Source organism: Equus caballus, chromosome 11 (genome assembly GCF_041296265.1).
Source record: "Equus caballus isolate H_3958 breed thoroughbred chromosome 11, TB-T2T, whole genome shotgun sequence".
Classification (NCBI taxonomy): domain Eukaryota; kingdom Metazoa; phylum Chordata; class Mammalia; order Perissodactyla; family Equidae; genus Equus; species Equus caballus.
This window is the reverse complement of record NC_091694.1, coordinates 47,559,087-47,586,859: the sequence shown is the minus strand read 5'-3', so window position 1 is coordinate 47,586,859 and position 27,773 is coordinate 47,559,087. Positions and strand designations below refer to the sequence as shown.

Here is a 27,773-nt window from a genome sequence, read left to right as displayed (position 1 = left end):
GCGGGGGGGCGAGCGCTGCCTGGAGCCGCGGCGCCGGCGGTCTGAGCTCGGCGATCCGGACCCGGGCGAGGCGGGCGGGGCGGGGCGTGCGCCGCGGGAGCGAGCCTGGCCGCCCGCCGGGCTGCGGAGACTGTCGCCAGGCGCCGAGGTAGGGGTCGGCGGGGAGGGGACCTGGGGCGGGGAGCGGGAGGAAACGAACGCCTGAACGTCTGCTGGGAACCTGCAGCGGAGAGGGATGGTCTGCGAGGCTGCGTCTACGAGGGCAGCCGGGACCTCGATCGTGCGGGGATCCTCCCCCTTCTGTCTGGGGGGCCGGGTCTACGCGGTGTCACCCGGAGCGTGCTTCTGTCTGCGCTGGCAGCCGAGACCGCATCTATGCGGGCGCCCTGCCATCTGCGTCCCTTCCCCAGCTCTAGTCTGCGGGACTGCGTCCACACCGGGCGCATTACCCACCCCCGCCCCAGCTCTGGGTGGGAGGCCGTGTCTATGCGGAGTGGGCCCAGAGTGGTGCACCCACGTGTGGATCAGCGCGGAGCGCTTCACCTACACGCTCCTGCCGTGAATCTTCCTTCCAGAGCTGGGGGCGGGGGGATGAATGGGACATATTCGGCGCGTGGCTTTAGCTGCGCAGCCCTCCCTTGGCTGGGGGTGGAGGGGCAGCGGAGGCGGGTGCTGCGGCTTCTGGGGCTCCACAGGCACAGAACTGGTGGCTCGGAGGGTGCACACGTGCGCGTGGAGCTGTGTGTGGTGTTTGGAGGCGGGTGTGCATGTGTCACGTGGACACAGGAGTGTGCCTGTGTGTGTGAGGGGGGTGCTTTACAGGCTGGAGTGGTGTGTGAGGGCGGGTCACGCGGACATAGGCGTGCGTCTCCCCGGGGAGGGGGGTGTGTGTGTGTCTTGAGGGTGCAGGGGGGTGTGGAGAAGGGTATGTCCCAGGTCACAGGACGGGGCCTCAGTGGATGCATAGGGGGGCTATACATCTGCCAAGTGGGGCCAGGAGTGCAGGAGGCACACACAGCTTGTGTCCTTGAGGATCGGGGGAAGATGCACTGGCCTCCCCCGCAGCCCTGCCTCCTTCATTCAGCACATACAGATTGAGCACCCACTGTGTGCCAGACTGTGTCCCAGGCCCACAGACTCTGGGGGCTCCCTGTCTCCTCCTTCGTCTCTCATCCTCAGTCCCCACAGAAGGCAGAAGGGTTGTTTTAAACTTCATGTGACTGAGTCACACCCCTGCTCAAAACCCTCAAGCTTTGGAGGCCTCCTGGTCTCTGTCCACAAAGCCCCCCAAAGCCAAGCCCTTGTCCCAGCCAGGACACTGCTCTTTGTCATGCACAGCATGAAATTCCACCCTCTCCCCCTCTGAAATCCTTACTCAGTGGTCCTGAAAGAGCTTCAATGCCACCTCCTCCAGAAAGCCACCCCCGAGGCCAGGCACAGTGAGTGACAGGGCCTTCTCATCCAGGGGTAACTCTGCTGGCCGTGGGGTGCCTCTCACACATGGAACACTCTGCTCCAGCCACAACGGCCTCCTTGCTGTTCCTCAGACAGAGTGAGCACCATCCCACTTCCCAGCCTTTGCAGTTGCTGGTTCCTTTGCCTGAAATGCTCTTCCCAGTTGTCCACACTGCTCACTCCTTGACTTCCTTCAGATTTCTGCTCAAATCCTGCATCAGAAAGGCCCTTCCTGACCACAGTGCATGAATAGCGCCCCCCGGCCCCTCACTCTTGATCCCCCTTAGACTGTATTTTTCTCCATAGTACATTCCACTTGACCTATCTATGAGTTCCGGGCTTTCTTGTCTGCAGCTACTTGCCCCTGCTAGAAATTAAACTGCGTGAAGGCAGGGACTTTGTCTTTTTGCTTCACTGCTTTATCTTCCAGCCCCTCGCCCAGAGCCTGGGCACAGAGAGCAGGTGCTCCGTGAGTGTATGTTACAGGAATGGGTGACTCTGGATTTGTGTCCCAGGAGCCTGTGTCTCTGGCTGCTGCTCAGCCTGTGGCCCCCGGTCTCAGGTCAGGTCTCCTGCCCTTCTGTCCTCCAGACTCCAAGTTCCTGGAAGGCCAGGCCTGGGAGAAGTGTGACCATACTTGCATGTTAGAATTATTCCTTCTTGCAAGTGGTGTGGAGGATGCGGTGGGGTGGGGTCAGGGCATGAGCCTGGAGGCGGGGAGACTGGCGCAAGCAGTGGGAGAGGAAAGCTGAGGTCTGTATGTGGACTTTTTAAGGGGTTCAACTTGGTGACCTCACCCAGCAGTGGGGAGATCAGGGAGGACTCCCAAAGGAGATATCTGAGCTGTCCCCCGGCAGCAAAGGAGAAGGAGGTGTGTTCCTGGCAGAAGGCACAGCTTGTACAAAGCCCTGGCAGCAGAACAGAGTCTGCAGTTTGGGAAGCTGTGAGTAGTGTGGTGTGGCCAGAGTAGAGAGTAAGTGTGGGGTTGGGGGGAGCAAGGATGGGCGAAAGGGAGAAGACGGGGATAAGGAGGGGTCCTGGGTTTCTGGCCTGGGAGAACTGGGAGGATGGTGGGACCCTCTTTGCAATGGGGACAGAGGAGGAAGAGCAGACTTGGGGAAATGCTGAGTTGAATTGGGCCCTCTTGGGTCTGAGTTGCTCAGGAACATGGAAGAGAGGAGGCAGCTGGCTGGAAAGGGTCGGGCTGGAGGCGCCAACCTGGCCTGGAGGAGGAGGGGGAGCAGAGGGAGAGAGTGAGGCCTGGAGACCATCAGCCTAGATGTGCTGAGGATGCGCTGAGAGTTGTTGTGTTGACTCAGGCACAGAGCCCACCGCTGTGCTTGGGGCCTCCCTGGGGATGGAGGGGGGGCGTCCTCACAGCAGGCGTCCTCAAGCATGACTTGGCTCCAGACGCCTGGGCCTCCCTCGAGGGGACTGACTCATCCCAGCGGGGGCAGGAGCGCGGAGGGCACCCGTTGCCAGGGCCATCCAGACACTTGTCAGGAGCATAAACACAGCTCCTGCGAGGCAGCCTGGCGATGTCAGGGCCACCTTCTGTGTTTGGCTGTCCACCTCCTTGCAGCTTTCCCTTCCGGCCAGTCCTCTGCTGGTCAGGGCTGCGTTCTCTACCTGGATGGTAGCTGGTCCCTGATCCACCTGGCCCTGAGGGTCACAGCAGCCTTCCAGAACTCTGAGTGAGTCCTGAGTGGTGCCTGAAGTCATCCCAGGAGGGGCTGTTTGAATCAGCTTGGATGAGAGCAGGATATGCCTGCTCTGTCCTTCTCTGGACCTCCTCTGAGGGATCCAGCTGGATGGGGCATGTCCTGAGGAGGAGGCCAGGCATCCAGAAGCTGGCATCTGGAGCCAGAGTCTGCATCCCTTGGGAGTAGCCAGACACTTGGGATGAGGAGGCATAGCCTATGAGGAGGAGCCTGAGGGAGGAATGTGCCAGGCTATCCTGGAGCCGGGGGACAGGTACGGGGTTGTATTTTGTACATTGAGCCTCTCTCCCAGTGGCTTCCTGAGGCAGATACATCCGAGCTCCACATCGCTCAGGAAGAAACTGCTTCCATGTCCACAGTCTGATCCACTTCCTTCCATAGTCCTGGGAGTTGGCATGATGGTAGCCATGTGTCCAATTCGTATATGAGGAAACTGAGGCTCTAAGAGGCTCGATGACTTATTCAAGGCAACACAGCCCGAGTCTGGGAGGACAGGATTGGGGTAGCTTTTCCCGGTGAGTGGGGCCTGAGTCTGGCCATTCTTGGCTGCAGGACAAGGCTGGTCCCTGGGAGGCTCCCCATGCACGTAGAGTCCTTGCTCTGCTCTGGGCCTGGGTCCCAGCCTGTCTGTCCGTCCTTCTGTTTGCCCATGTGGCCCCTAGTTCCTTGCTGAGTCGTTTCTACAAAGCATCTCCTGAGGCCTCGGCTTGGGGAGGGTCTGGAGAGAGCCCCTAGAGGGAGTGGGTCCTGCACAGGACACACAGCCCAGCCCAGCAGGCAGCTGCAGGCTGCTGGACAGGTGACTACGTGGGAAGTTCAAACTTGACCTTTCTGCAATCAGGTTCCCATGGCGGCCAGGGGGTGCAGGCCCCACCCCCCATTCTAGAGTCCACGAACACTGAGACCTAAAGGCACACAGTGCACGTGAACACACTTACACACGCATGTATATCTCACCAACAGATTTTTGTTTCCATGCAGATGGCTCCTATGTGTGGATCCCCACACACACAGACACACACCCACCCCAGGCCCACAGCCCTGCTCGCACACGTTCTCTCACTTGCGGACACATGCCCTCACACGCACAGCCTCACACGCCAGGCCCTGTCGCCTGGACACGAGGCAGAAACCTGGGGCCTCCCTGGGGCCGCCTCCCGCGCAGACGTGCTTAGTCACCTGAATTTGATCCAGGCGGGAGGGAGGGTGGAGGGCCTGACGTCAGCCCTCACAGCCGCCTGTGCCGCCTGCGCATCCATCTGGGCCACAGCGTGTCCCAGGCAATCACAACAACAGCAGCACAACAACAACTCACTTTTACGAGGCTTCCTTAGTGGCAGGGCCAGTTCTGAGCCCAGCGGGGCGTTCACTCCTTTACTCCTCACCACCACCTGGGGAGGTGTGGGTGCTGTTAACCCCCTTCTGCAGATGAGGAGAACCCAGGCATGGAGGTGCTGTCACCTGCCTGCGGCTCACGGCCAGGAAGGGGCGGAGCCTGGCAGCCTGGCTTCAGAGCCTCGACCCCAAACCAGGTAACTGGGCCCTGGGCTGGAGCAGGAAGGCTCTGCCCAGACTTGCTGTGTGACCCCAGGCCCTTACCTGCCCTTTGCCGGCCCTGACTCTCCCCCTCTCCCCTCCCCCCCATCCTGCCTCCAGCTGAGAAAAGGAAGAAAGGAAGGGAGGAGGGAGTTGAAGGAGGATGGCCTCAGGGAAATCACATGCAAATATTATGGGCTCGGGCAGCCTGTGGCTTCAGCCTGTGGCCTCAGCCTGAGGTGGCTCTCGGTCCCGCCCTCGGCCCTGCCCTGCCACTGCGAATCCTTCCCTGTAGTGGGTAGGACCTAAGGTTTGTTGGGGTCTCCTCTCTGAGGCTGCTTTCCCATCTGTCTAATGGGGACAGGATGGTCATGATCCCTATGGCAACCTTTCATTCATTCAGCAAATATTTATGGAGCTCCTCCTATGTGCCAGCCACTGCTGCAGACACCAGTGATTTTATGGAGACAAGGCAGGCAGGAGCCCCAATCCATGGAGTTTATATTCTGGTGGAAGGAAAAGGGCCTACAGCAGGAGGGGGTAGGCCACCCCCAGGGAGGAGTAGGGTGGGCTGGCCAGGCTTGGAGGGCTCCCTTCAACCTTGGCTTCCTCCTTCCTGCAAGTGGCCTGGTTCCCAAAGCCTCCCTGATCCTCCTACCCCATTCACTGCCCCCTCTCATCTCTTCCAGGGAGGCCTTCCTGATGCTCCAGCCCTACTCGCCTCCTCCAGGGAGGCCTCCCTGGTCCTCTAACCCCATTCACTGCCCCCTCTCATCTCCTCCAGGGAGGCCTCCGTGATACTCCAGCCCCATTCATTCACTGCCCTCTCTCATCTCCTCCCGGGAGGCCTCCCTGATGCTCCAGCCCTATTCACATCCTCAAGGGAGGCCTCCTTGATGCCCTAGCCTCACCACCCTCCCCCACTCCTCTAGGTCCAGCCTCCATGTCTTTTCCTATTGCCAGTCTGGATTCCCCTCCTCCTTCCTTTCTGCATGTCAGTGTCAGCACCACCAGCTCCAGGCTTCCACTCATTTAACACACTGTGCAGGCACAGGGGGTCTGGACCATGCCCCTACCAACAATCCATCTCCAAGCCTTGCTGTGACCCTAGGGAATCTGGGAAGGTCTTGCATCCATAGTACAGTTGGGGAGACTGAGGCTCAGAGTCAGGAAGGAGCCTGCTTAGGACCCCCACAGTAGGATGGCAGGCAGGACTGGAACCCAGCCCAGGCTTCTCTGGGGCCAGTGGACTCCAGTGAGCCTTGCCTGCTTGATATCTGTCAAAGCAAGGTGATGGGGGAACTAGGGGTAAAATGGAGACCTGTGTTTTCAAACGTGCAATATGAGGACAGAGGAAGTTACCACGAGACAGGAAGGGCAGGGGGTCAGGAGTCCACTCACTTCCTTTTTCTGAGAAGATGCTGGGTCTGGCCCAGGAAGGGGGAAGGGCATCAGGCTAGGGTGGGGCCAGTGCTCAGCCTGGGGCAGAGATGGGGTCCCAGCATGAATGTCAGGGTTCAGCCTAGGGTTGTGGCCGAGGGGGAGGGCTAGGGCTGGAGGTTGGAGGTTGGTTTGGGGTTCAAGCTGGGGTTAGGCCTTGGCCCAGGGCCTGGTTTGGGGCTCAGACAGTGATAGGGCCAGGCCAGGGGGAGCAAATCAACCTGAGCAGATGTGGTAAACGTTTTGGCCACACAAATAAACTGGAAGGAAAACCAGGAGAAATGACCTTTGAGTGCAGAGAAATCTCTCTTGACAGCCAATAAAGCAGCAGCCCCCTCCCCTAATGGACCCTGTCCTGGGCTGCAGGCTCTGCTGGGGCAGGGAAGGCAGTTATGGGAGCCTTCTCCTGTGGCCATGGAGAGGCCTCCCTGGAGGAGGTGAGCGAGGCTGGAACAGCAGGGAGTCTTCCCTGGAGGAGGTGGGTGGGCCTGGAGCACCAGGGAGGCCTCTGCATCACCAGCACCCAGCTCAGCTTCCAGGCAGCAGCTCTGGAATGCTCTGCTGTCAAGGGTGGGGCTGGTGAGTCACTGGGCTGTCTGCGGATGGGAGCCTGAGCTGACCCTGGACTCTGTTTCTCCCTTGGCTGCTGGGCCTCCAGTGTTATGTCCGTGTCTGTCCGTCCTGACTCCAGAATGTTGGATTCTCCCTGCTTCCCTGTGAAGCCAGCAAGGCAGACGTGACTGGCTGTTTTAGATGGGGATGCTGAGGTCCAGAGGGCTGACGTGCAGCAGAGCCGGATGAGTTCCTGGATTCCTTCAGTTAGGAGGGACAGACCTGAGTTTGGATGCTGGCAAGCCAGGCAGAAGGAACAGATAGTGCAAAGGCATGGAGGTGGGACCCACGGCTTTTGGCTACAACGGGAGAGGGGCCTGGAATCTGACCGCCTTGCTCCGTGGCCAGGATCGAAGCCTTCTCTGCCCTCTTTTCTCAGGTTCCCAATAAGGCTGCCCAGAGGACCCCCTTGACTGTGGCAATGGAGGGGGGCTCAGCGCTCTGCTGCCAGGACCCTCGGGCAGAGTTGGTGGAGCGAGTGGCAGCCATCGATATGGCCCACTTGGAGGAGGCGGATGGCAGCCCAGAGCCTGCCAGGAATGGTGTGGACCCTCCGCCCCGGGCCAGAGCTGCCTCCGTGATCCCTGGCGGTGCTTCAAGACCCCCCCCAGCCCGGCCCAGCCTCTCAGCTAGGAAGTTCTCCTTGCAGGAGCGGCCAGCGGGAAGCTGTCTGGAGGCCCGGGCTGGGCCTTATGCCACAGGGCCTGCCAGCCATATCTCCCCACGGGCCTGGCGGAGGCCCACCATCGAGTCCCACCATGTGGCCATCTCGGACGCAGAGGTTGGTGGGGCAGAGCTGGGGGGTGCTCATGAGCTTTTCAGTAGTCCTCAAGGAAGATCCTTTTCTGCTCCTTTCCCTGCCATACAGCTGTCTAGCTTATGGTTTGCGTATCCCAAACCAAAGGAGAGTGCTGAGGAGCCCACTGCCTCCCAATAGGGCCTCTTCCCACCTAGGGGAGCTCCATCTAAGCCAGCTGCTGCCTCCTATAAGTCCCACCATCCCCACCCCCAGTTCAGACCTTAGAAACAGGCTCTTCCTTTGTCCCCCAAGAAGTCCTCTTAGAGATCTGAAGACAGACAATGTGTCCTCACGCCCCTCAAGGCTTCCTCAGCTTGAGCCCCCACCTCTAGTCCTGCCCCCAGAGGCTGCTGTCACTCAGAAGCTGACAGCATGCTCCCAGCCCCTGGGCTCCCACTGGTCTGTCGTTGCCACTTAGATCTGAACGTGAACCCAAGTACTGAGCCGTGTACAGCCGTCAGAGGCTGTAGACCTTGTCAGAGCTTTCCAGACCTGAGCCAGGGCTCTGGTCTGCTGTCCCCGAGGCTCTCCTCATCTTTCTTCTCCTTATAATTCAGACCTCGCATTCAGCTGCTTCTGGAACTACTTACTCATGAAGTTTCCCATAGACTGGGGTCTCCCAGATCCCAGCATCCAGGCAGGAATCAGTGGATTTTTCCTTTGCCATTCCCTGGGGAGCAAAGCATAACCGTGGCTCACCATTCATGTTTTCAAACGTTATCCAAGGCTTCTTGTCACATTTGGTGGCTTTGATGCCACCAAGTTTCCCCATCCAAACTTGAAAGCTTGATGAGAGCTGGGGTCTGGAAGTGAGGGGTCTGGGGCCAGGATTGGGCCCTGAACAGGCCCCTGAGGTGGGAGCAGGGCCACCTCTGGATCAAGCTTTACCTGATGCTCCCCTCTCTCCCCCCCCCAGGACTGTGTGCAGCTCAACCAGTACAAGCTGCAGAGTGAGATTGGCAAGGTAGGCCCGGGGCAGGCCAGGAGCAGTGGGAACTCCTCTTGGGGCTTTGCGGAGGTGGCCTGTTAGGATCCTCTGCTTGCCATAATCCCTTCTTCTCCTCTGGGAATGTGAGGCAGAGCCAGGAAGGCCCAGGCCTGGAAGTGAGGAAAGTTTTGTCTCTGTAGGAAATCCCTGGGGTGGGGGGCTGGGGGTGGGAGATGACTCCTGATTCCTGACTCCCCCGTTTTTGATGGAAGACACGGAGGGACTGGGGGAGGCATGGAGCTGCGTTGAGCCAGGCAGGGGCTCTTACCAGGGCACAGGAGTCCAGGAGTCCCCTCCCTATTGATGGTGGGGATGGAGATGGGATGCAGGAGGAGGGGGCTGGAGCTGTTCAGGCTCCCCTTTTCCTGAGCTAGTCCTGGGAGAGTGGGCTGTCCGGGTGGGGCTGATGCATGCCTATTTGCAGGGTGCCTATGGCGTGGTGCGGCTGGCCTACAATGAAAGTGAAGACAGGCACTATGTGAGTCTGGGGATAGGAGGGAGGCATTGCCCCAGCTGGGCCCTGGCAGCCTGGGAGTTGGGGCAGAAGCTGTGCTGGGAAGTCAGAGGACAATGTTGCCTCTGAAGGGAGTGAGCTCCCTGTCCCTAGGGGTATGCAAAGGGAGTGAGCTTCTTGACCCTGGGAATAGGCAAGCAGAGGGTGGATGCCTCTGAGGGGAGAGCTCCAGAAAGGCTTGTTGGGAGAATAGGGGTAAGGTCTAGACTCAGCTATGGCCTCCTCCTAACCCAGCTTAACCACATCCAGGCCATACTCTCAGTGCCAGTGGCCGATGCCCACTGTACCCTTCTGGACCTCAGTCCACATGTAAACAGCCTGTTCTAGCGCCTGGTGGCTGCACATGAGTGACATTTCTGTCCTCCTTCCTCAGGCAATGAAAGTTCTTTCCAAGAAGAAGTTACTGAAGCAGTATGGCTTTCCACGTATGTATCTGTCAGGTCCTGTGATTGGGACTCCTAGCCTGGGGGCAGAGGAGGAGGAGACCTGGGTAGGGGGTACAGGGGATAGAGGGGGGACAGCATGAGCAAAGGCCTGGTGGTGGGAATATGCTTGGTGTATTGGGGACAAGGCCATAGTCTTGCAAGATTCTTGCTTGAGGCTGGTTGCAGGACCATGATGAGGCCCAGCCTCCTGCAACAGGGGCCTGACTCCCCTTCTTGGTCATAGGTCGCCCTCCCCCGAGAGGGTCCCAGGCTACCCAGGGAGGACCAGCCAAGCAGCTGCTGCCCCTGGAGCGGGTATACCAGGAGATTGCCATCCTGAAGAAGCTGGACCACGTGAATGTGGTCAAGTTGATTGAGGTAGGTGGTGAGCGGGTGGGGATCCATGCCCGAGTCCTGTGGCGCAGCCTCTGGTCCTGGGGGCACTCAGCACAGACCCAGGGATCCTGCCCAGGGAGATGTGGCTGAGGCCTTGGAGGGCAGAGCCAGACTTGGGGTGGGGGCTACAGGGAAGCTTCAGGGGTTAGTTCAGGCTGGTCTTGGGTGTCCTCAAGGTTTTACTGAGCATGAGGGGCTGCCCCAGAGGCAAGAAATGAGCCCCCCATTATGGCAGGAGGGGAGAAGGGCTGGATGCCCTGTGGTGGGCCAGGCTTGGGGGTCAGTGATTTCTGAGGCCTCATCTGTCTGGTGCCTGCACAGTTCCTGCTCCATTGTCCAGGGTGGCTGCAGAGCACACTGGGGATCCTGGGGCTGGTGAGGACAAGGAGGCCTGGGACCCCCATCCCAGGCCTCCCCAAGCCACAGCCTCATGTCTGCTCCTTCTGACCAGGTCCTGGATGACCCAGCTGAGGACAATCTCTATTTGGGTGAGTGACCCAGCTCATTCTCAAAGTAGCTTACCTGGGTTGGGTCCAAGAGCTCCCTGGGGACACATGTGACCTTCAGGTGAGCCATGTGAACACACTGAGCTCCTCAGGGCAGAGAGAAAGCACACGTTCTCAAGCCGGGGGTCCCCTGCCCAGCCCTGCTGAACCAGGTTCAGAACATCCAGGTAGTCTCAACAAATATTCCCAAGCTCCTACCCCACTGGTTGGAGAGCCAGGGGATCAGATAGATGCAGGAAGCAGGCGATGGGATGTGGGTTCCCAGAGTCTATCTGACAGCTCTGTGCCTCAGTTTCCTCACCTGTAAAATGGGGATAATAATGGTGTCTACCTCATAGGGTTGATTTGAGTTATATGCAAGACACGTTAGCTATTATCGTCAGTGATAGTAATGTTGTTGTTATTGTTTAAGTCCTTGGTACCTGACTCAGGGCTGGGCTTGGAGGCCCTCCAGAACTGGGGCAGGAGGGACTCTGGATTGGGAATTCAGTCTCCACTCCCTCTCCTACCTGTCTATCTGCTGTGACCTTTAGGAAAATTTCTTCCCCTTCTCTGAGCCTCAGTTTCCCCCCTGTAAAAGGGGTCCGTGCTGATGCTCCTCGCCTGGCACCTGAGAATCAGATGAGGCAGGTCCATAGTAGACCCACCCTTATGCATTGACTTCCTCTGATTCCCTGGGACCCCTGTCCTGGGATGCCAGCTGCTCACCTGCCCTCCAGGACCGGGAGGGACCTGGGCATCGGCTGCTGTGCCAGCCTGGCTGCACCTCACCTACTTCTCTTTTCTTTTCTTGCAGTGTTTGACCTCCTGAGAAACGGGTGAGTTCCCCGTCCTGATCAGGCAGGTCAAGTCTAATCCAGGCCTTCCTTTCCCTCCTGTGTCCCTTGTCTTAGGGTCAGCTACTCCAGGAGAAAGCAGAGGCCAGGCCCTCCCCTTGGGGAGCTCTGGTCTTGGGTGGGGAAAATGAGAGACCAGGAGGATGATTCTCTGAAGGCCAGTGGGGTCGGTGAGGTTGGAATAGTCAGGGAAGCCTCTGGAAGAAGGGGTAGTTTTGAGCCAGGCCCTGAAGAATGGAAAGAAGATTTTGATGGAGGAGAGGAAGAAGAAAGGAATATTTCTCAAGCAAAAGCGTAGAAATGGGACTCAACTCTTACCTGTATTCAAATCACAAAGAGTTCTTTCAGCTTTACAAGTTTGTGAGTTGGGTGGTTGGGACTCCATTCGCTCCCATTTACAAAAGGGGAAGCTGAGGTTCAGAGAGGGTAAGTGGCTTGCCCAAGGTCACACAGTGAGTCACTGATGTAACCTATGGTTCTAACTCAAGTCTGCCTTGTTTGACCTTCTCAGGGTGTTTGCAGAGCAGTGTACAAGGAGTATGAGCATGGGGCTGGGCTGACTGGAGGCCCTAACTGCCGAGGCCTTGAATCCAGGCTGTGGCTTGTCTCTCTGCCTGGGGGTGCTTCCGAAAGCCCAATTTGGGGAGGGGGCAGGGAGTGGTGTCGTTTTAAGACTCAGAGGCTTTCAGATGTTTTTGATCTTCATTCAAAGTAAGAAATATAAGTTTTAATTGCCATCCATATCTGTAATTGAAACCAAAGTTTTACAAAGCAGTGTATGTCTCATATGTCTACTCTCATAGAGTCTACTTATTAGGAAAAAAAGCAGTAGCCACGACTGTCTACTGGGTGTGGACCTACAGTTTGAAAAACATTGCTCTAAATGGCGTCTTTGCAACTGTTTGATTATAGAGAATTAAGTGCTTAGAAGAAGGAATACCAAGTCAAGAAATTAAGATAAAGCTTATTTGAAATTAGAATAATTGAAAAGGGATATTTGCGTCTCTGTGTGTTTTAAAATTTTCGTTATATGGGAGAAGCTAATATCTTGGGTTCTAGGGACCCGTCTGAGCATAGAGGGCTCCCGAGAGGTCCTGGGGGGGTCTGTAGGGCCCAGCCCCTGTTCCCTGTCACCAGCCATCTGCCTTTACACCTGATTCTGGCTAAACACCCCTCCTCCCTCGCTCCCCATAGGCCAGTCATGGAGGTGCCCTGTGACAAGCCCTTGCCTGAGGAGCAAGCCCGCCTCTACCTGCGGGACATCATCCTGGGCCTTGAGTACTGTGAGTGAGGGCCTGCCTGCCCCTGGGGCTGGGGACAGCCGAGGGATGCAGGAGGGGGCGGAGCGCAGGCTAAGCCGGCTGTGAGCAATGCCTGTCAGTCAGTGAGGATCTGCCAATCAGCTTCACTGGGGGGGGGCTGGTTGGAGCTTGGACCTGTGGGCGGGGCCAACCTCCTGACCTACCTGGGTTGAGGGTGGCAGCAGACTTCACTGGGCATTCCTGGGCATTCGCAGTGCCTGGTCACCACCATGTTGGTCTGCGCCTTGGGTGCTGTCTATCTCTCTCCTCTGCTGAGTTCTTCGCCACGCTTGGCCTCTCCACAGGGCCTCAAGAGATGTGGGAAGCAAGAGATTTTTGTTCAGCAGCTCGAGGAAGAGTCTGTCCCTGGCGTGGGGCTTGTGGGTGGTGGCAGAGTGGGTTTACTGTGAGGGGCCCTAAGGTGATGAGAGCTCAGGAGGGAGGATGTTAGCTTAGCTTCTTTCTCTGGAATTCATTTATTCATTCATTTGTTCATTTGTGAGTACTGACTAAGTGCTGGCTGGGGGCATGTAGATGGCAAAGACCCAGAAGTGACCTCAAGGATCTCCCAGCCTGGTAGGAGAGACAGGAACCTGAGCAGGAAGATAATATAGTGCAGTGCCTGCCGAGGCTGGGGAGGCACAGGGGCTGTCAGAGTGCTGAGGGGTCAAGGGAGGCTTCCTGGAGGAGGCCACTTGTGACCAGGGTCCTGAAGGATGAGGAGGGGTTCATTGGCCAGGTTTGAGGCATGGGTAGGAGAGGGTAGAGTAGGCAGAGAGAACTACGTAGCAGAGGCCAGAGCGGAGTGGGCGTGTACTATTTGAGAATGGGGAGAGGTTCGATCTGATTGAATCTGGTGGGGGTGGAGAATAGTGAAAGATGATGCTGGAAACTGTTCAGGCTACACCATGAGGGCTGCGAATGCCTCCACAGAGGACTTTCCTGACTTCATCCTGTCGGTATGGTGAACCCCGGAGGGCTTTGAGCAGGGGAGGGGTGTGACGGGATTTGTGTCTTAGAAAGCTCTGTCTGGCAGCTGTGTGGTGGCTGGATCGGAGGGGGTGAGGCGGCCAGCTGGTTAGGGAGGAGGCTGTTTCTACAGCCCAAGTGACAGATGGTGAGCCCTGGATTAGGGCAGTGGCAGTGGCGAGGAGACAAGAAGGAGGTGGGGTGGCCAGCACTGGGTGACTAACGGATCATTGGGAGAGGAGGGCCCCCAGACACCTGGGGTTCTGGCCTGGTTTGGGAGCAGGGGTGCTGTCCATCTCTCTAAAGTCTTAGCTTGGTTTATCAGGGGCATATTCTCTCCCTGGGGAACAGGGTGAGGACCCTGTGGTGACAGGAACAGGACTATCTTTATCTTGTTTGAGCCACTCCAATGCCCTCAGATTAATGCTGTCTTTGTATATATGGGAAAACTGAGGCACAGAGAGGGGAGGACTTTGCAGAGAGTCCCTAGCAAGGGCCTTCAGGTATGGGAAGGGGGCATTTCACCCTGGATATGGACAGTGGGAGGCACAACCCTGTCCAGCTTGGCCTCCACCCCATTCCTCTCCTGGGCCCTTCTCAGCTGAGGGCCTATTGTCTCCCATCCTCCATCCCCCCCCAAAACAAGCTAACCCCAGCTGGCTCTTGGGTCAGGCCTTGTCAAGACCCAGCTAATCATGGTGCAGGCCTTCCTGGAGTGGACTGGTCAGCACCACGGGCTGGACAGGCAGGTGAATGGAGGCACTGGCCGCTGAAGACCTGCCTTGGGATTCTGGTCCTGAGAAGGGAGGGTGAGGCTGCCTGGGGGAGGCTGTGTGGTCGGGCAGCCCAGGCCTGCTTCTTACAGATGAGTCAAGTGCAGCAATGCAGGTGTGAGAATTACTCGGATCTGGATTGTATCTTGGAGGTCGAGCCCATAGGACTGGCCAGTGAATTGGATGTGGGATCTGAGAGAGAGAGGAGTCGAGGGTGGGCCCGAGGTTTTTGGCCTGAGCAGCTGGTAAAATCTGCCGATAACCTGATGGGGCAGCCTAGAGGAGGAGCAGGGGTTTTCTATTTTGCTTTGTTTGTTTGGTGGTTGGGGGTAGGAGGTTGCAGACAGAGAAATCAAGTTCTGAATTAGACACGTTATTGACAAATATTGAGAAATACGTTGAGATATCTGCTGGATATTCATGTGGATAAAGAGCTGGGAGTTCAAGGGAGAGGCCAGGGTTTGAGATAAGAATTTGAACCCACTTTCCATGGTCAAATACACAGCCCCCTGAGCCTCTGCGCTCCAGTGTGCCAGGAGGCAGTCACTACAGGGCCATGGGTTTTGTCATTATTATTATATGAGACTCACTCCCTTTGCCTCAGCCTTCCTCTCCTCTCCCCTCTGCTCCTTCCCTTCTCGTCTTCCCTCCTCTCCAACACCCTGGGGTCTGTTGGTCCAGGGAAAGGTATTTGCTGAGAGCGGAATCTGTAAGTGGATGGCTGGGGGACGGGGTCAATGCCTTCTCTTGGCTGGGACGTCTCTGGCCATCTCAGCCTGAGCTGCCCCTCTCTTCCTGGCGGTGCTGGACCCAGGAAGCAGGGTGAGCTCCCAGCCTAGCAGAGAGAGCTGACTCTTACCCTAGCCATGTTCATCCCAGCAGTCCTATGGCCTGAGGTGCCCTCCTCTCTGAAACCCCATCAGCCTAGAGACCCTAGGGGTGAGGCAGTATCTCTGCAGGACACCCCACAATCCTACCCTCAGTCCAAGGAGCAGGGACTTCTCTGACAGGCTGGGTGGGGAATGGAGCTGGGGAAAGGTTTTGATGGGCTTTGGGTCTGCACACAGCACCTACATGGGAGGGCCAGAGACGGGCTATGGAGAATCCCCTTTCCCCAATTTCCTCTGACCTCCCCCCTCAGCATCAAGTGCCTTGATTGCCGTGGAGAGAGCACTGGACTTGGAGTCCAAAGATTCCTAGGAGTTTAGTCCTGGCTCTGCTGCTCACAGCCCGGGTTGGCCTCAGGGTCTTCACTGCATAGTGGAGCTGAGGGCCCTCAAGTTCTCTCCTGAGGTCCTCATGAGATGAGTGTGTGCAGGCGCTGGGCTATCCCAGCTCCCTCTCTCCTGGAGTTTGAGATGGGCTTCCGTGGCCAGGCTAGGGCAGGTCGGGGTACTGGGTGGCGGTCCCCCGGGCCAGCGCTTGAGCTGCCTCTCTCTGCAGTGCACTACCAGAAGATCATCCACAGGGACATCAAGCCGTCCAACCTGCTCCTGGGGGACGATGGCCATGTGAAGATTGCCGACTTTGGCGTCAGCAACCAGTTTGAGGGGAACGACGCTCGGCTGTCCAGCACGGCTGGGACCCCAGCGTTCATGGCCCCCGAGGCCATTTCTGATTCCGGCCAGAGCTTCAGCGGGAAGGTGGCTCCCAGGGCCTGGGCCGGGTTGGGGTGCCCGTGGAGGGGCGGAATAGCTTGCAATGGGGCCTTGTTTCCAACCTGAGGGTGCCAGGGTCCTTGTGTCTTGGGAGTGAATGCTGAGCATGGTCCCCTCCTTCGTATTTGCCTCATCCTGGAGTCCAACAAACTCCCCAACTTTGGCCTCCTCTGGTTTTCCAGCAAAACAGCCCCAAGTCTTCTCTGCAAATGTTTTGTGCTTGCTGCTCTGTGCTGAGCTCTGGGCTGGGCGGTGGAACAGACGGCCCAGACAGCCCTGCTCCCGGCCCTTCTGGAGATGGTGAAAGGGGCAGGAGAGCTCGTGTTTGGGGGAAAGTCGGAGGCTCCCCTCATATTTCTTGGACACGCCAGGGTGTGAACTAGGCCTTGAAGAATGGGGAGAATTCAAGCAGGAGGTGGAGCCCAGAGAATATGCAAGAGAACTGAGGGGCACAGGGTAGGAGGCACGATGGTGTTTGGGCAGAGTTTACAGGATCTGGAAGTTTGGGCTTTCTCCTAAGTGACAGAGGGAGTGGGCAGAGCTTTCTGAGCAGTTCTGTGTGTGGGCACACGCCTCTTCTCGCCTGTGGAGCGCTGGCTGCCCCACCCTGCCCCTGCCAGGGAGACGATGGTCGAGAGGCATTTGGACATGTGTGTGGGTGTGGAGCTCTAGAGAGGTCAGGAATGTAGGTAGAGGTTTTTTTTAAATTTTTAATTTTGATATAATTCCAAACTTACGGAAACAATCGCAAGAATAATACAAAAAACTCTCATATCTTTTTACCCTGATTCACCAGTTATTGACATTTTGTCCCATTTATCTTTTCATCGTCTCTCGCTATATTTATTGTGTGTGCATGTTACATTTTTCTGAACCATTTGAGAGTTAAGTTGGAGACAGTATCCTCCTTTATCACTAAATACTTTGGCAGATAATTTTTTTTCCTTTTTCTTCCCAAAGCCCCGCAGTACATAGTGGTATATTTTTTTAGTTGTGGGTCCTTCTAGTTGTGGCATGTGGGATGCCACCTCAGCATGGCCTGATGAGTGGTGCCATGTCTGCGCCCAGGATCTGAACTGGTGAAATCCTGGGCCACCGAAGCAGAGCGTGTGAACTCAACCACTTAGTCACTGGGCCGGCCCGAAGGTGGATATTTTTTAAGAACAAGGACGTTCTCTTACGTAACCTCAGTACAACAATCAAAACTAGGAAATTCATTGTTGATAAAAGCCTATTGGTCGACCTTATTCAGATTTCATCAGTTGTCCTGATACTGCCTTTTAATGCCTTTTCTTTTTCTGGTCCAGGATCCAATCCGGGGTCAGTCACTCCATTCACCTGTCATGTCTCTTTGGGATCTTCTAATCTGGAAGGGTTCCTCGGCCTTTCTTTGTCTTTTCCACCCTTGACCTTTTGAAGAGAACAGGCCTGTTATTTTGTGGAGTGATGTCAGCTTGCGTTTGGTGCTCCCTGATTGGATTCAGAGGAGGCGGCTGTGGCAGGAATACGTGGATAGAGATTTGAGAATCACTCACATAGAGAGAAAGCAGATACCAGGCCAGGAGGTGGGGTTCTAGAAAGGGGAAGGTAGAGAGAGCACAGGTTAGAACCCAGGGTGTGGGGAGCGTGAGGGGTCGTGGAGGTGCCCTGAGGGCTGGGCCTCATTCTGGTTTCAGAAAGAAGGTGGATGGTGGCTTCTCCAGTGGCTTATTAGGACAAGAGATGACCTCTCGAAGCCAGAGCTGGTTTAGTGCGTCTAAGTTCAATGCATATCATCATTTCTGGGCTGCATCTGTCATGGGTACAGTAAATGTGACCCTGTAGATGCAGAAGGTTTTGTACCTGTTGAGTTGGAAACTCAGTCTGGTTTGGGCCTATTCCAAGGAGACTTGGAATCCCTGGAGGGCAGGAGCCCTGTTCAGTGCTCAGCACAGGGTCCAGCATGGAGCAAGTGGCTGGCAGTGTGTGTTGAGTGAATACATGACTGAGGAAGGAGGTTCCCTGCATGGCCTCTCCCATGGCCCACTGCAGCTGGGTGGGCAGGAGGTATGGGTTTCTTTTGGGGGACTAATGTGGGCTGTTTCTTTCTAGGCCCTGGATGTGTGGGCCACTGGGGTCACGCTGTACTGCTTTGTCTATGGGAAGGTGAGTGCTAGGTGGGCTGGCAGAGCGGAGCCAGGATGAATGACAGGTGTAGGACCCTCTCTTGTGTCCTTATTAAAGTGACTTGTGAAAGAGCCCACCTGGCTCAGAGGAGACTGAGGGAAAAGAGGCTTTTCCTGTTTTTCTCTTGTCCCCTTAGGAGGGGATTCATGTGAAGCAGTCCCAGGACATCAGACATCCCAGGGGGGGTGTCGCTGGTGGTGTTGCCACCTCTCTAGCCAGAGTGCTCCTTCTATCCCTTGATGCCATTCGTTCATTCATTCACACATTTAGTCAGTCAGTCAGTCAGTCAGTCAACAAGTTGTCCTTGACTCCTGCTCCAGGTCAGGCTGGGCCTTGGGGCACCCAACACTGATGTGGCCCAGATCCCTGTGTGCAGGTGCTCCCACTCTAGTGACTGTGCTGCGGGGCAGGCTGTTGTCTCAGTGAATGTGCTCCTGAACTCCAGGCCCTGGGACTGAAGGCATTGCCATGACGCTGGCCAGTACCCCCAGCCTCACAGTTCCCTCAGTCAGTCATTCCTTCAGTCTGTGTTTGTTGAGCACCTACTGTGTGCCAGGCCCCAAACAGGTTGGATGAGGTCCCTCCCCTCTAATGGGGAGCCCAGAGCTGCCCCCACCCCAGCCCCCTGGAGAGATAGGGCTGGTCCCCCAGCGTGAGCCAAGGCCCCCGGCCTGCATCCTTTGTCTGCTTCCCCCACAGTGCCCGTTCATCGATGATTACATCCTGGCCCTGCACAGGAAGATCAAGAATGAGGCCGTGGTGTTTCCCGAGGAGTGAGTCGTCTGTCAGGGGGCTCCCGTCCCCCCTCAGGGAGATGTGTCTGAGTTTTAGCATCAGAGGTTTGGCCCTTTCAGGGCCCCGCCCCGGCCTGCAGATCTGGAGTGGGTGCTGTTCCCTGGGAGGGCCCTGAGCAGACGGAGGGGTGGGACTGTGCACAGGGTCTCAGAAATCTGGATAGGATGTCACTACACAGATGGGGACTCTGAGGCCAGGTCACACATTCACACTGCTCCTTCACTCAAGGCCTCTGTGGGGTCAGTGGCGTCAACCCCACGCAGACCCTCGACTCATGAGGAACCTCCACCTTCCTCATTTGGGATGGGAGGGCTTCAAGATGCCAGTGTGCACCCCTATTTCACAGATGGAAAAGTAGAGGCTCCGGAGAAGAGTTATCAGTGGGTCTGGGATTTGAAGCCACTCTGTCCTCCCAGCCCCTTCCTCTGTGACTGAGGTCTCTGAACCCAGAGGGACTGTTTGGAGAGGCCTCCCTGCTCATCCATTGTTCTGCTTGCGATGTAGGCTACCAGCCAGCCTGAGCCCCCTGGCTTCTCATTTTTCAGGGCCCTTTTGCCATCTGCTCAAATGTCCGGGGCAGGTCAGAAACCATCCTGGTATTTATCCTCAATGACTCCTGCTCCCTGGCGCCCACTTCCTGTCTGGTCGCCAAGCTCTGTTGAGTTCACCTCTTACATATCTCTTGGCTCTGTTGCCACCTGCGCCCCTGCCTAGTCCAGGCCTCAGCCTTCTCCAGCTGCCTCCTCTCTGGCCTGCCTGCTGCCAGCCTCCCTCCAGTTCAGCCACCACAATCAGACCGGGCTGACCCCACTAAAGCTCAGCACGTCTCACCATATCTCCCGCTTCACGTTTTTCCAAGGCTCTCAAAGCCCGCAGGAAGAGGCCACGTCCTGGCCCTGGCATTCAAGGACCCCTGGGATCTGCCACCATGTCGGCCCCTCCCCCACAGTGCTAGCCAACTGGATTCCATCCCTCTCCTAATTGCCTGTCTCCTTGCCTTTCCTCCTGCTGTATCCCCTGCCAGAGAAGTCCTTCTCCAGCCCGGGAGTTTTAAATTAAAAGGGATTAAGTATATCTAGGACAGCAGAGGCAGCCAAGGTCAATAGTCCCAAGAATGGGGTTCCTTCTCCCCAGGCTTGGAGGAATGGGGTCCCCAAGGATGTACATAGCAAAGAAGCCTGGCGTTCGGGCAGAGACAGTCCAGGCTGATGAGGGGCTGAGAGTCCTGCCCCCCCATCCACCGGAGTCTCTCATCCTGACCCTCACTCTTCTGGATAGCAGTGTGCCAACTCACTAACCTCAGGCCTTGGTTCCCCCCCGTCAATGAGAATCTTTCCTGGCCACCTCCCAGGTGGAGAAGGGGACCAGATGGTGAGTGGGAGTAAAGGCCCCTGGTGTCCCATTAGATGACTCTTCTGGCATTATCCCCACCATCGCTGCCACCTAGGGGTTGTTCAGCACCCAGGGAACTCTGTTTGTGTTTGTGGCCTCTGCCCCCTGAGGGAGACCACTTTACTTCCTGCTCAGGAAAGAAAGATATCTCTATACTTGTTCTGAAACTCTCCTTCGGCCATGAGACCTTGGGGTGTCCCTCCCGCTCTCTGTGAAATGAGGGTCAGGTGTATCTCTGCCCTCGTCTGCGCTAATTGGGGAGCCCCAGGAACAGGGTGTGGATGGAGAGCTGGGCAGGACAGGATCATCAACTGTCTCTCTTTCATCTCCTTCCTTCCCCCTCTTTAGGCCAAAGGTGAGCGAGGAGCTCAAGGACTTAATCCTGAAGATGCTAGACAAGAATCCTGGAACAAGAATTGGGGTGCCAGACATCAAGGTTGGGGAACCAGAGGTCTTGGGCTGGGCTGGGCTGGGCCACAGCACATAGGCCTGCTTCCCCTTCTAGAGAGCCCTACACTGGAACATATGTTTATTGGGTTTGGGTTTGGGATTTGTGGCTTTGGACCCCTCAAGGGGACTGCTGGTGGAGTGTCCGTGCCCCTTGCTGAATGGGTGTCTCTGCCTGTGGCCCTGACTCCTCCCCGCCCTCCCGACTCCACAGTTGCACCCCTGGGTGACCAAAAATGGGGAGGAGCCCCTTCCCTCCGAGGAGGAGCACTGCAGCATGGTGGAGGTGACCGAGGAGGAGGTGAAGAACTCGGTCAAGCTCATCCCCAGCTGGACCACGGTGGTAAGAGGGTCAGGGGCAGAAGGCTCCCTGGTCCTGGGAGGGCCTGGCCATTGCCTGAGATTTGCTCTGTGCTGGGCCCCAGTGAGGGGACAGGGCCACCTGGTTTGCCAGCCCCAGTGCTGGGTTAGGGGGGGCCACTGTTCTGCTGGAGGCCCATGAGGAAGGATGTCGCTTTATTCAGCCTCGTGGTGGGGGGACCAGGAGGTTTGGTGAGGAGAGTGAGTGATGTATAAATACATATGCCCTCACGGAGTGTCAACATTCACCGTGGCTGGAGGAAGCGTTTCCTGCCTTCCTAGCATTTGTTGAACTTCTGCTGTCTTCCATGCACTGTACTAGGTGCCAAGGATGTGAGTGGAAAGGCCGAGGAAGCCTTTGAATTGGAGAAGGGGCCCCAGAGCCCCCTACATTAGTTGGACTCTACCTGTATGCTCCCTCCATTCTCCTCACACACTTTCATTTTTCTCATCTTCTGGATGTGTTCCATGTTAGCAGTTGGGAGTTGTTAATGTAGCCCCTGCTGGCCATTTGGGGCTTTTTAGGACACTGAGAGCCATGGCCTGCCCTGCACTGAGGTATACTGTGAGTCAGGGTAGGCACAAGGGCAAGAGAGAGAGCTGGACCGAGCACTTCATCCCTTCCTACTGGTCCAGGCCCAGCCAGGGCCAGCCGGCTAAAGGCCTGCCCGTTCCTATGCTCTGTAGAGCTCTGGGGCTCCTTGGGGTCCCCAGGACCTGCCAGCTCCAACAGAGTCCCTACTGCCACTTCCCAGGTCTTAGCTACCGTTGTGTCTCTCCTAAACCACTGGACTAGCCTCCCAAGTAGTCCCCTGCCTCCACCCTCACCCCCATACAGTTAATGCTTAAGTCAGCAGCCAGCGTGGTCCTGGTGACCGGATCATGTCACTTCTCAGCTCGGACCTGCTCACTCAGCCTCCCGTGTCACCCAGAGCAAGAGCCACAGCCCTGACTGCCCTGCAAGGCTCTGCACAGCCTGCACGACCCCATCCCCCCCCCCCCCCCAACACACACACTGTCCTGGTGTCCTCCCCTCATTTCATTCGCTCGGCTCCAACCACATGCTGTGAAACCTGCTGCCTCAGCGCCTTTGAACTTCTCTTCCCTCTGCCTGGGATGCTCCCGCCCAGACCTCAGGGTTCTCTCCCTCATTCCCTGAGGTCTTTACTCCAAAGTCACCTTCTCAGGGAGAAGCGAGCCTTCCTGGCCTCTTACCCACAGTTCCGACTCCCCTTTATCATATCTTATCCCCCTTTCTTATTTTGTCTTTCTGCTCAGCCTTTACCATTAACTAACAGTTTATATATTTTACTGACTTGTCTTATCTATTGCCTGTCCCCCCAACCAGAATAGAAGCTCTAGGAGGCAAGAACTTTGGCCTCAGCGTGGCCCCTGTGCCTAGAATAGTGTCTGGCATATCATGGGCGCCCAGTAAATAGTTGTTGATTGAATGAGTGGATGAATGAATGAATGAACAAGTGAATGCACCTCTGGTGCTGTGCATGTGGGGTTGGTGAATTTGTGTGTATGTGGGCAGGGGCATGGGACTGTCCCTGTTGCCAGAGGAGGGACAGGGTCAGAGAGCCGGGCTGCAGCAGCCTCTCCTCCTCTGCTCCATCCTGCCCCCTGTAGCTAGAAGGCGTTTCCTCATTGCACTCCTCATGCCCTCAGAATAATGCGCCCCTTTCAGCCTGGCGTTCCAGACCCTTCCTGCTCTGCACCTGGCCTCTGCCCCCCAGGCACCAGTTGCCCTGGGCTCCTCTGCATCCCCAGAATTCACCCTCAGCCATCACCCCTCTGTGCTCTTGCTGTTTCTTCTGCTTGGAATGTTCTTCCTTTCTCTGCCTATTGAGGGGAGCCCCCGCAGGGCCCACTCCGCAGCTCCCAAATCAGGGAGTCAGAGTGGAGGCTGCCAGTGTGTCTGGGAGCCTGGGGACTTGGTTCCTCATGCTGACATGTCCTCCCCAGATCCTGGTCAAGTCCATGCTGAGAAAGCGTTCCTTTGGGAACCCGTTTGAGCCCCCGGCGCGGAGGGAAGAGCGATCTATGTCTGCTCCCGGAAGCTTACTGTCGTAAGTACTGGTGGGCTGAGGCCTGCAGTGTGCTCCCTGGGGTGGGGTGGGGACTGTGGCACCCTCCTCATTCTTACTGCCATCGGGCTGTGCAGGCTGAGCCTGGAGCCTGGGGGCTCGGCTGGGTCTCAGAGTAGGACCCCGTTGGCACCTCTGTTCTCAGCCCACGGCAGCCGGGTAGAGGTGTGCAGACAGGCCTCATGTCTGCTCCTTGTAGAAGGCTGGCTCGTCTGTGGAGGGAGGGGCACTTCTGCTGACTCTTCCCGGAGTGTCAGCTGCTTTCCTGAGTGGCCCGTGCTACCTCAGCCATTGCTGAGACTGTGTGCGCAGTCAGCACTTTGTAAATGCTTGTCCAGCAAGTCAGCATGGACAGGCTGGCTGACGGGGCCCAGAAGAGGAATCTCCTTTTGCTGAGGGTTCCCCACTGTGCACCAGGCACATGCATTCACCACTTCCTTAGGAGAGGTCGGAAAAGTATTTCCCCAAACCTCCGTCAGCCTCCTCCCTAGCTCTTTCACCTTCTTCCACTAAAATAAAACTCAGTTTGGGATGCCAACGAGGCCTGCTGAAGTTTGTGCACAGACCTGCAGAGAGGGGGTCCTGGACCAGAAAGTGGGACGGCAGTGGCCCCACTCTGGCCTGTGCAGGGAGCTGCGCACGGGGTAGCCGTGCCCCCCAGCCCACTGTGTGGAGAAGGCGGGCCCCCCAGCCTGCTGGGTGAGGGAGGTGTGCCCCCCAGCCCGCTGTGTGGAGAAGGCAGGCCCCCCAGCCCGCTGGGTGGGGGAGCCGTGCCCCCCAGCCCACTGTGTGGTGAAGGCAGGGCCCCCAGCCCGCTGGGTGGGGGCGGCGTGCCCCCCAGCCCACTGTGTGGAGATGGCGGGCCCCCCAGCCTGCTGTGTGGAGAAGGCAGGCCCCCCAGACCACTGTGTAGGGGAGCTGTGCCCCCCAGCCTGGTGTGGGGAGACGGCGGGCCTCCCAGAGGTACCTCAGCCTCTCAGGAAGGGGTAGTTTCTCTTGTGCCGTCCAGGGGCCCAGGGGCTGGTTTTGTGTGAGGCCGCCCTCTTGTGAGCCAGCCCTTCGGAAGTGTCGGGGCCCATCCCAGTGGACAAGCTGGTGTCTGTTCCCTGCCAGAGGTGGCTTGTACTCAAGGAAGCCCATATACCAACCTCTTGCCCCCTCGTGACAAACTTCCTGGCCAATGGGGCGTCAGGGGTGGGGCCCGGGAGAGGCCTTGACAGTGTTAGTTCCCTGTCTCTCAAGGGGGGTGGCCAGGGCTGGGGGAGGGTCTTCCCTGGGCTCCTCTAGGTCTGTAGGCCTCGAGGCTGGGATTGGGCTCAGTGTGGGGGGGCTCATATTTAGCATCCACACAGAGCCACTTCTGAGAGTGAAAGAGGAAGCTGGTACTAGTTATGCCGGGACAACAGGCGTAACCAGGACCCTGACCAGCAAACCTGGACTTGGTGTCACTCTAGCTCAGCGCCTGTGACTCAGCACCCCCTACTGGTGGGACAGGCCAGCCACAGGCTCAAGATCCCTCCGGCACCCGGTCCACGCCTGGCATGGGGCTGGGCGCCAAGAATACAGCTGAGCAAAGCAGTCATTGTCCTTCTATGGACATGTTAATAGGGAGATAAGCCAGTTTCCTCGTCTGGACTGTGAGAGGATTGAGCTTCATACTTTCCAGCTATAAAATTCTATAATTCTGGGACCCAAGTTGAATTTTGAAATGCAGGTTTTACGTAGAAGCCCAACATGTGTCCTTGAAAGACTTTCATGCTTTGGGATAATTGTTGAAACTCTACAATAGCATCAAATGGGATTGATCCTTTTTTAAGATATCAAAACCCATTCATTGTTCATTTTATAAAGAAAGGTCTTAGGGGAAGAATCAGATACAGGGATCGATTGAATATGTGACAGAATCCCAAGACTGATAGGTAGACTCTGTCCTGTGAATAAGGCAGAAAATGCCAAAGCAAAGCCCCTTTACCAGGGACTGTGGGGCTATCTACACCAACAGGGCAGGCCTGTGACCTGGCTGGTGCTTGAGGATGCGGGGAGGTCAGCTGGGTCAGATCGTGAGAGGCTCCAGAAACCAGGCTGGGAAGTCTAGACTTCATCTCCGGGCAGTAGGGAGCCATGGAGGGTTGTGGTCTGAGACCAGGGGTGGGGAGACCAGCAAGGGGCCACGATGCAGGGGGGGCGGGACTGAGGGGTGCTGGGGGGAGGGAGGACTTGAGAGATTGTGGATACAGATGTGAGTGTGTGTGAGGGTGTCCTGCTGAGTGCATGTTCTGACTCCCGAGGTCCCTCTGCCCCTGGTGTCCCCTGAACAGGAAAGACGGGTGTGGCGAAGGGGGCAAGAGCCCAGAGCTCCCCGGCGTCCAAGAAGACGAGGCTGCGTCCTGAGCCCCCGCATGCGCCCAGGGCCGCCCAGCAGCACGCTCATCCCGCGCCTCCAAAGGCCCGCTGCCCTCATGCCGATGGCTGCCCCCGCGGGCAGGGGGCTGGGGACCGTGGCCCCTCTCCCGGCCCCCCTCCCCTTGTCGTGCAGCATGACCTCCGCACGCGTGTCCAGGGACAGGATTGGAATGTGTGTCGTCTGGGGTTTGAAGGGCAGGGCTCCCACAGGCCTGTCTCCACAGCCTGGCTCTGCCTGGCGGGACCCATCCTGGGGGAAAGTTAGGTGCCCGTGGTGCCTTAGAAACCCCAGCTGGCTGGTTGGCAAGGCCCAGGGGCAGGAGGCAGGAAACCAAGACGGCGGGTGGAGGCTGGCTTCCCACCGATGCAGAGGCCTCCTGCTGGGGGCCAGGCTCAGCTGCCACACGCACATGGAGGGGTGGACCCTGCCCAGCTCGGGGGGTGCTGTCAGAGCTCTGGTCTGCCGAGAATGCTGATATGGAGTCTCTGAGCCCTCGATGGGTGTTCCTGGGCCTCACTGGGGCGGGGGCCAGTATTGGAGAATTCAGATTCCTTCTTTGTTGTCTTTTACTTTTGTTTTTAATTTGAGGGGGTGGGTGCAAAGCCCTGCTTGGGAACATGTACCCAGCTCTCCTACAGCTTTGGGTGGTTCCACCACACCCCACCATTATCTGGCTGCCAGGAGGCCCGGACTGACCTCCCTGGATTGTGTTTCATACTCGGCACTGTCCAGAGAGTGGGCTGAACTGAAGCTCTGAGCAGAGGCTTGAACCAGGAGCACCACACCTCCCTGCCCACCTCCCTTCATGGCTCCCCACAGCCTTGGCTGCAGAAGAGACACCAGGGGCTGACACTGACGGAGGGCCCAGGCCTCACAGGGCTGTGGCCTTGCAGATGTGGAAGTAACTGGAATCTAATCTCCAATCCTACACTGGCCTACCAAAACGGCCCCAGAAATGGCTTTCACATTCCTACGGTGAAGACTGACTGCCCAGGTTGGAGGCAGCGCCAGAAGCGGGACCCTGGTGGGGTGTGGGCCATGGGGACGTGGGCCTCCCACCGCCCCCCAGGACAGTTGCCATTTGGCCTGCTCAGAGCAGGAGCGCTGGAGCACGCGTGTCGACCCAGCCATGCTGGAGCAGACATCACCTTCACTTTGGGACCAGTGCCTGGCTGGCTGGCTTGGCGTTTACTGACCAAATACTCAAGAGATTGACCCCAAAGGAAAATAAATCAGGACTCAGATACCTCCCTTGAAAACATGGGCCAAACAAGGGATTTCAGTCCCCCACGTGGGTTTCATATTGCAAGAGAACTTGTGTTGAGAAGGAAAGGGAGGCTGGGCTGGAGGAGTGCCCTCGTCCCGCGCATCTCTGTGCCTGTGGGTGTACGTCGCGCCTCCGCGCACACGCATGTGCGTGCCCATCTGCTGCACACAGCACACTCGCATGTCTTGCACTGGCACATGCATCTGTAATATAGTTTCTCTGTCTACTTAAGGCTATGAGCAGAATACGGCCCGTTGTCAATGGGTCCACACTTCTCCCTGGCTCCTCTGCACTGAGGCACTGTAACCCAGGGCTTAACAAATAATTCGGGACTCTTTTTAAGAACACTTTTATAGAGTTCATGGGAGGCCAGTCACAGATCTGCATGTTGTTCTTGAGCTTCTCTGCACTGGGCCTGGAGGGTGGGGGTTTCAGGGGACTCCCTTGGCTAGACCTGCCCTGGCAGAGCTCAAAGGTGGGCCCGGCTCCATTGCCTGTGCTAGAGCCGGGATGGGGTGCTCACTCGGTTGCTGAGGGTTTTAGTTAGCATCGTTGTTTTTGTATGTAGCACAAGTGATGAAGAAACTCCATAAGAGTGTTTTAAAAATTAACTTCCCAGGAAGTGAGTTAAAAACAATAAAAGCCCTTTCTTGAGTTAAAAAAATTTTTTTATGTGTACATTTTCTCCATCTGGCTGTGTGTTCTTTCTCACCAGCTGGGCCAGCTGGCTTTGCTAGCTTTCCTGGAAGGGTCCAGCAGGACAGGAGTGGGAGGAGCTCTGGGGGGGAAGTGAGAGGGAGGGAGGGAGGGAGAAGGGCTGGCTCTGCAGGGCGAGGAGCCAGGCCAGGATTTTGCTCAGTCTGCTGGGCAGGTCCCATGGCCCCTCCTTCGGAAGAATAGGGTGTTTGGGGACCAATGAGCTG

General features: G+C 57.1%; 1 protein-coding gene across 13 annotated transcripts; it reads left to right on the top strand.

The window, feature by feature from the left end:
• CAMKK1 (calcium/calmodulin dependent protein kinase kinase 1) lies at positions 1-27,515 on the top strand. Of its 13 annotated transcripts, none has more exons than XM_070226470.1 (17): positions 3-148; positions 6,844-7,043; positions 7,144-7,545; positions 8,480-8,527; positions 8,976-9,029; positions 9,439-9,490; positions 9,735-9,868; positions 10,338-10,374; positions 11,189-11,210; positions 12,423-12,511; positions 15,715-15,914; positions 18,021-18,074; positions 18,795-18,868; positions 20,631-20,718; positions 20,944-21,072; positions 23,058-23,161; positions 25,498-27,515. In XM_070226470.1, the coding sequence occupies exons 2-17, from the start codon at positions 7,038-7,040 to the stop codon at positions 25,568-25,570; spliced, it is 1,566 nt and encodes a 521-aa protein (XP_070082571.1). In that variant the 5' UTR covers positions 3-148; positions 6,844-7,037; the 3' UTR covers positions 25,571-27,515. The 13 variants fall into 13 exon arrangements, 12 of the variants coding, with proteins under 12 accessions (XP_023509051.1, XP_070082571.1, XP_070082574.1 ...); XM_070226469.1 differs by having other exon boundaries at positions 11-148; positions 6,811-7,043; XM_023653281.2 differs by having other exon boundaries at positions 13-148; positions 6,811-7,043; positions 25,468-27,515.
• The last annotated feature ends 258 nt before the right edge of the window (positions 27,516-27,773 follow it).

Coding starts and splice junctions, on each gene's coding strand:
- CAMKK1 (XM_023653278.2), top strand. CDS start 4,622: ATGGAGGTGCTGTCACCTGCCTGCGGCTCACGGCCAGGAAGGGGCGGA. Junction 11,211..12,422: donor TTTGACCTCCTGAGAAACGG/GTGAGTTCCCCG, acceptor CGCTCCCCATAG/GCCAGTCATGGAGGTGCCCT. Junction 18,075..18,794: donor ACTGCTTTGTCTATGGGAAG/GTGAGTGCTAGG, acceptor CTTCCCCCACAG/TGCCCGTTCATCGATGATTA.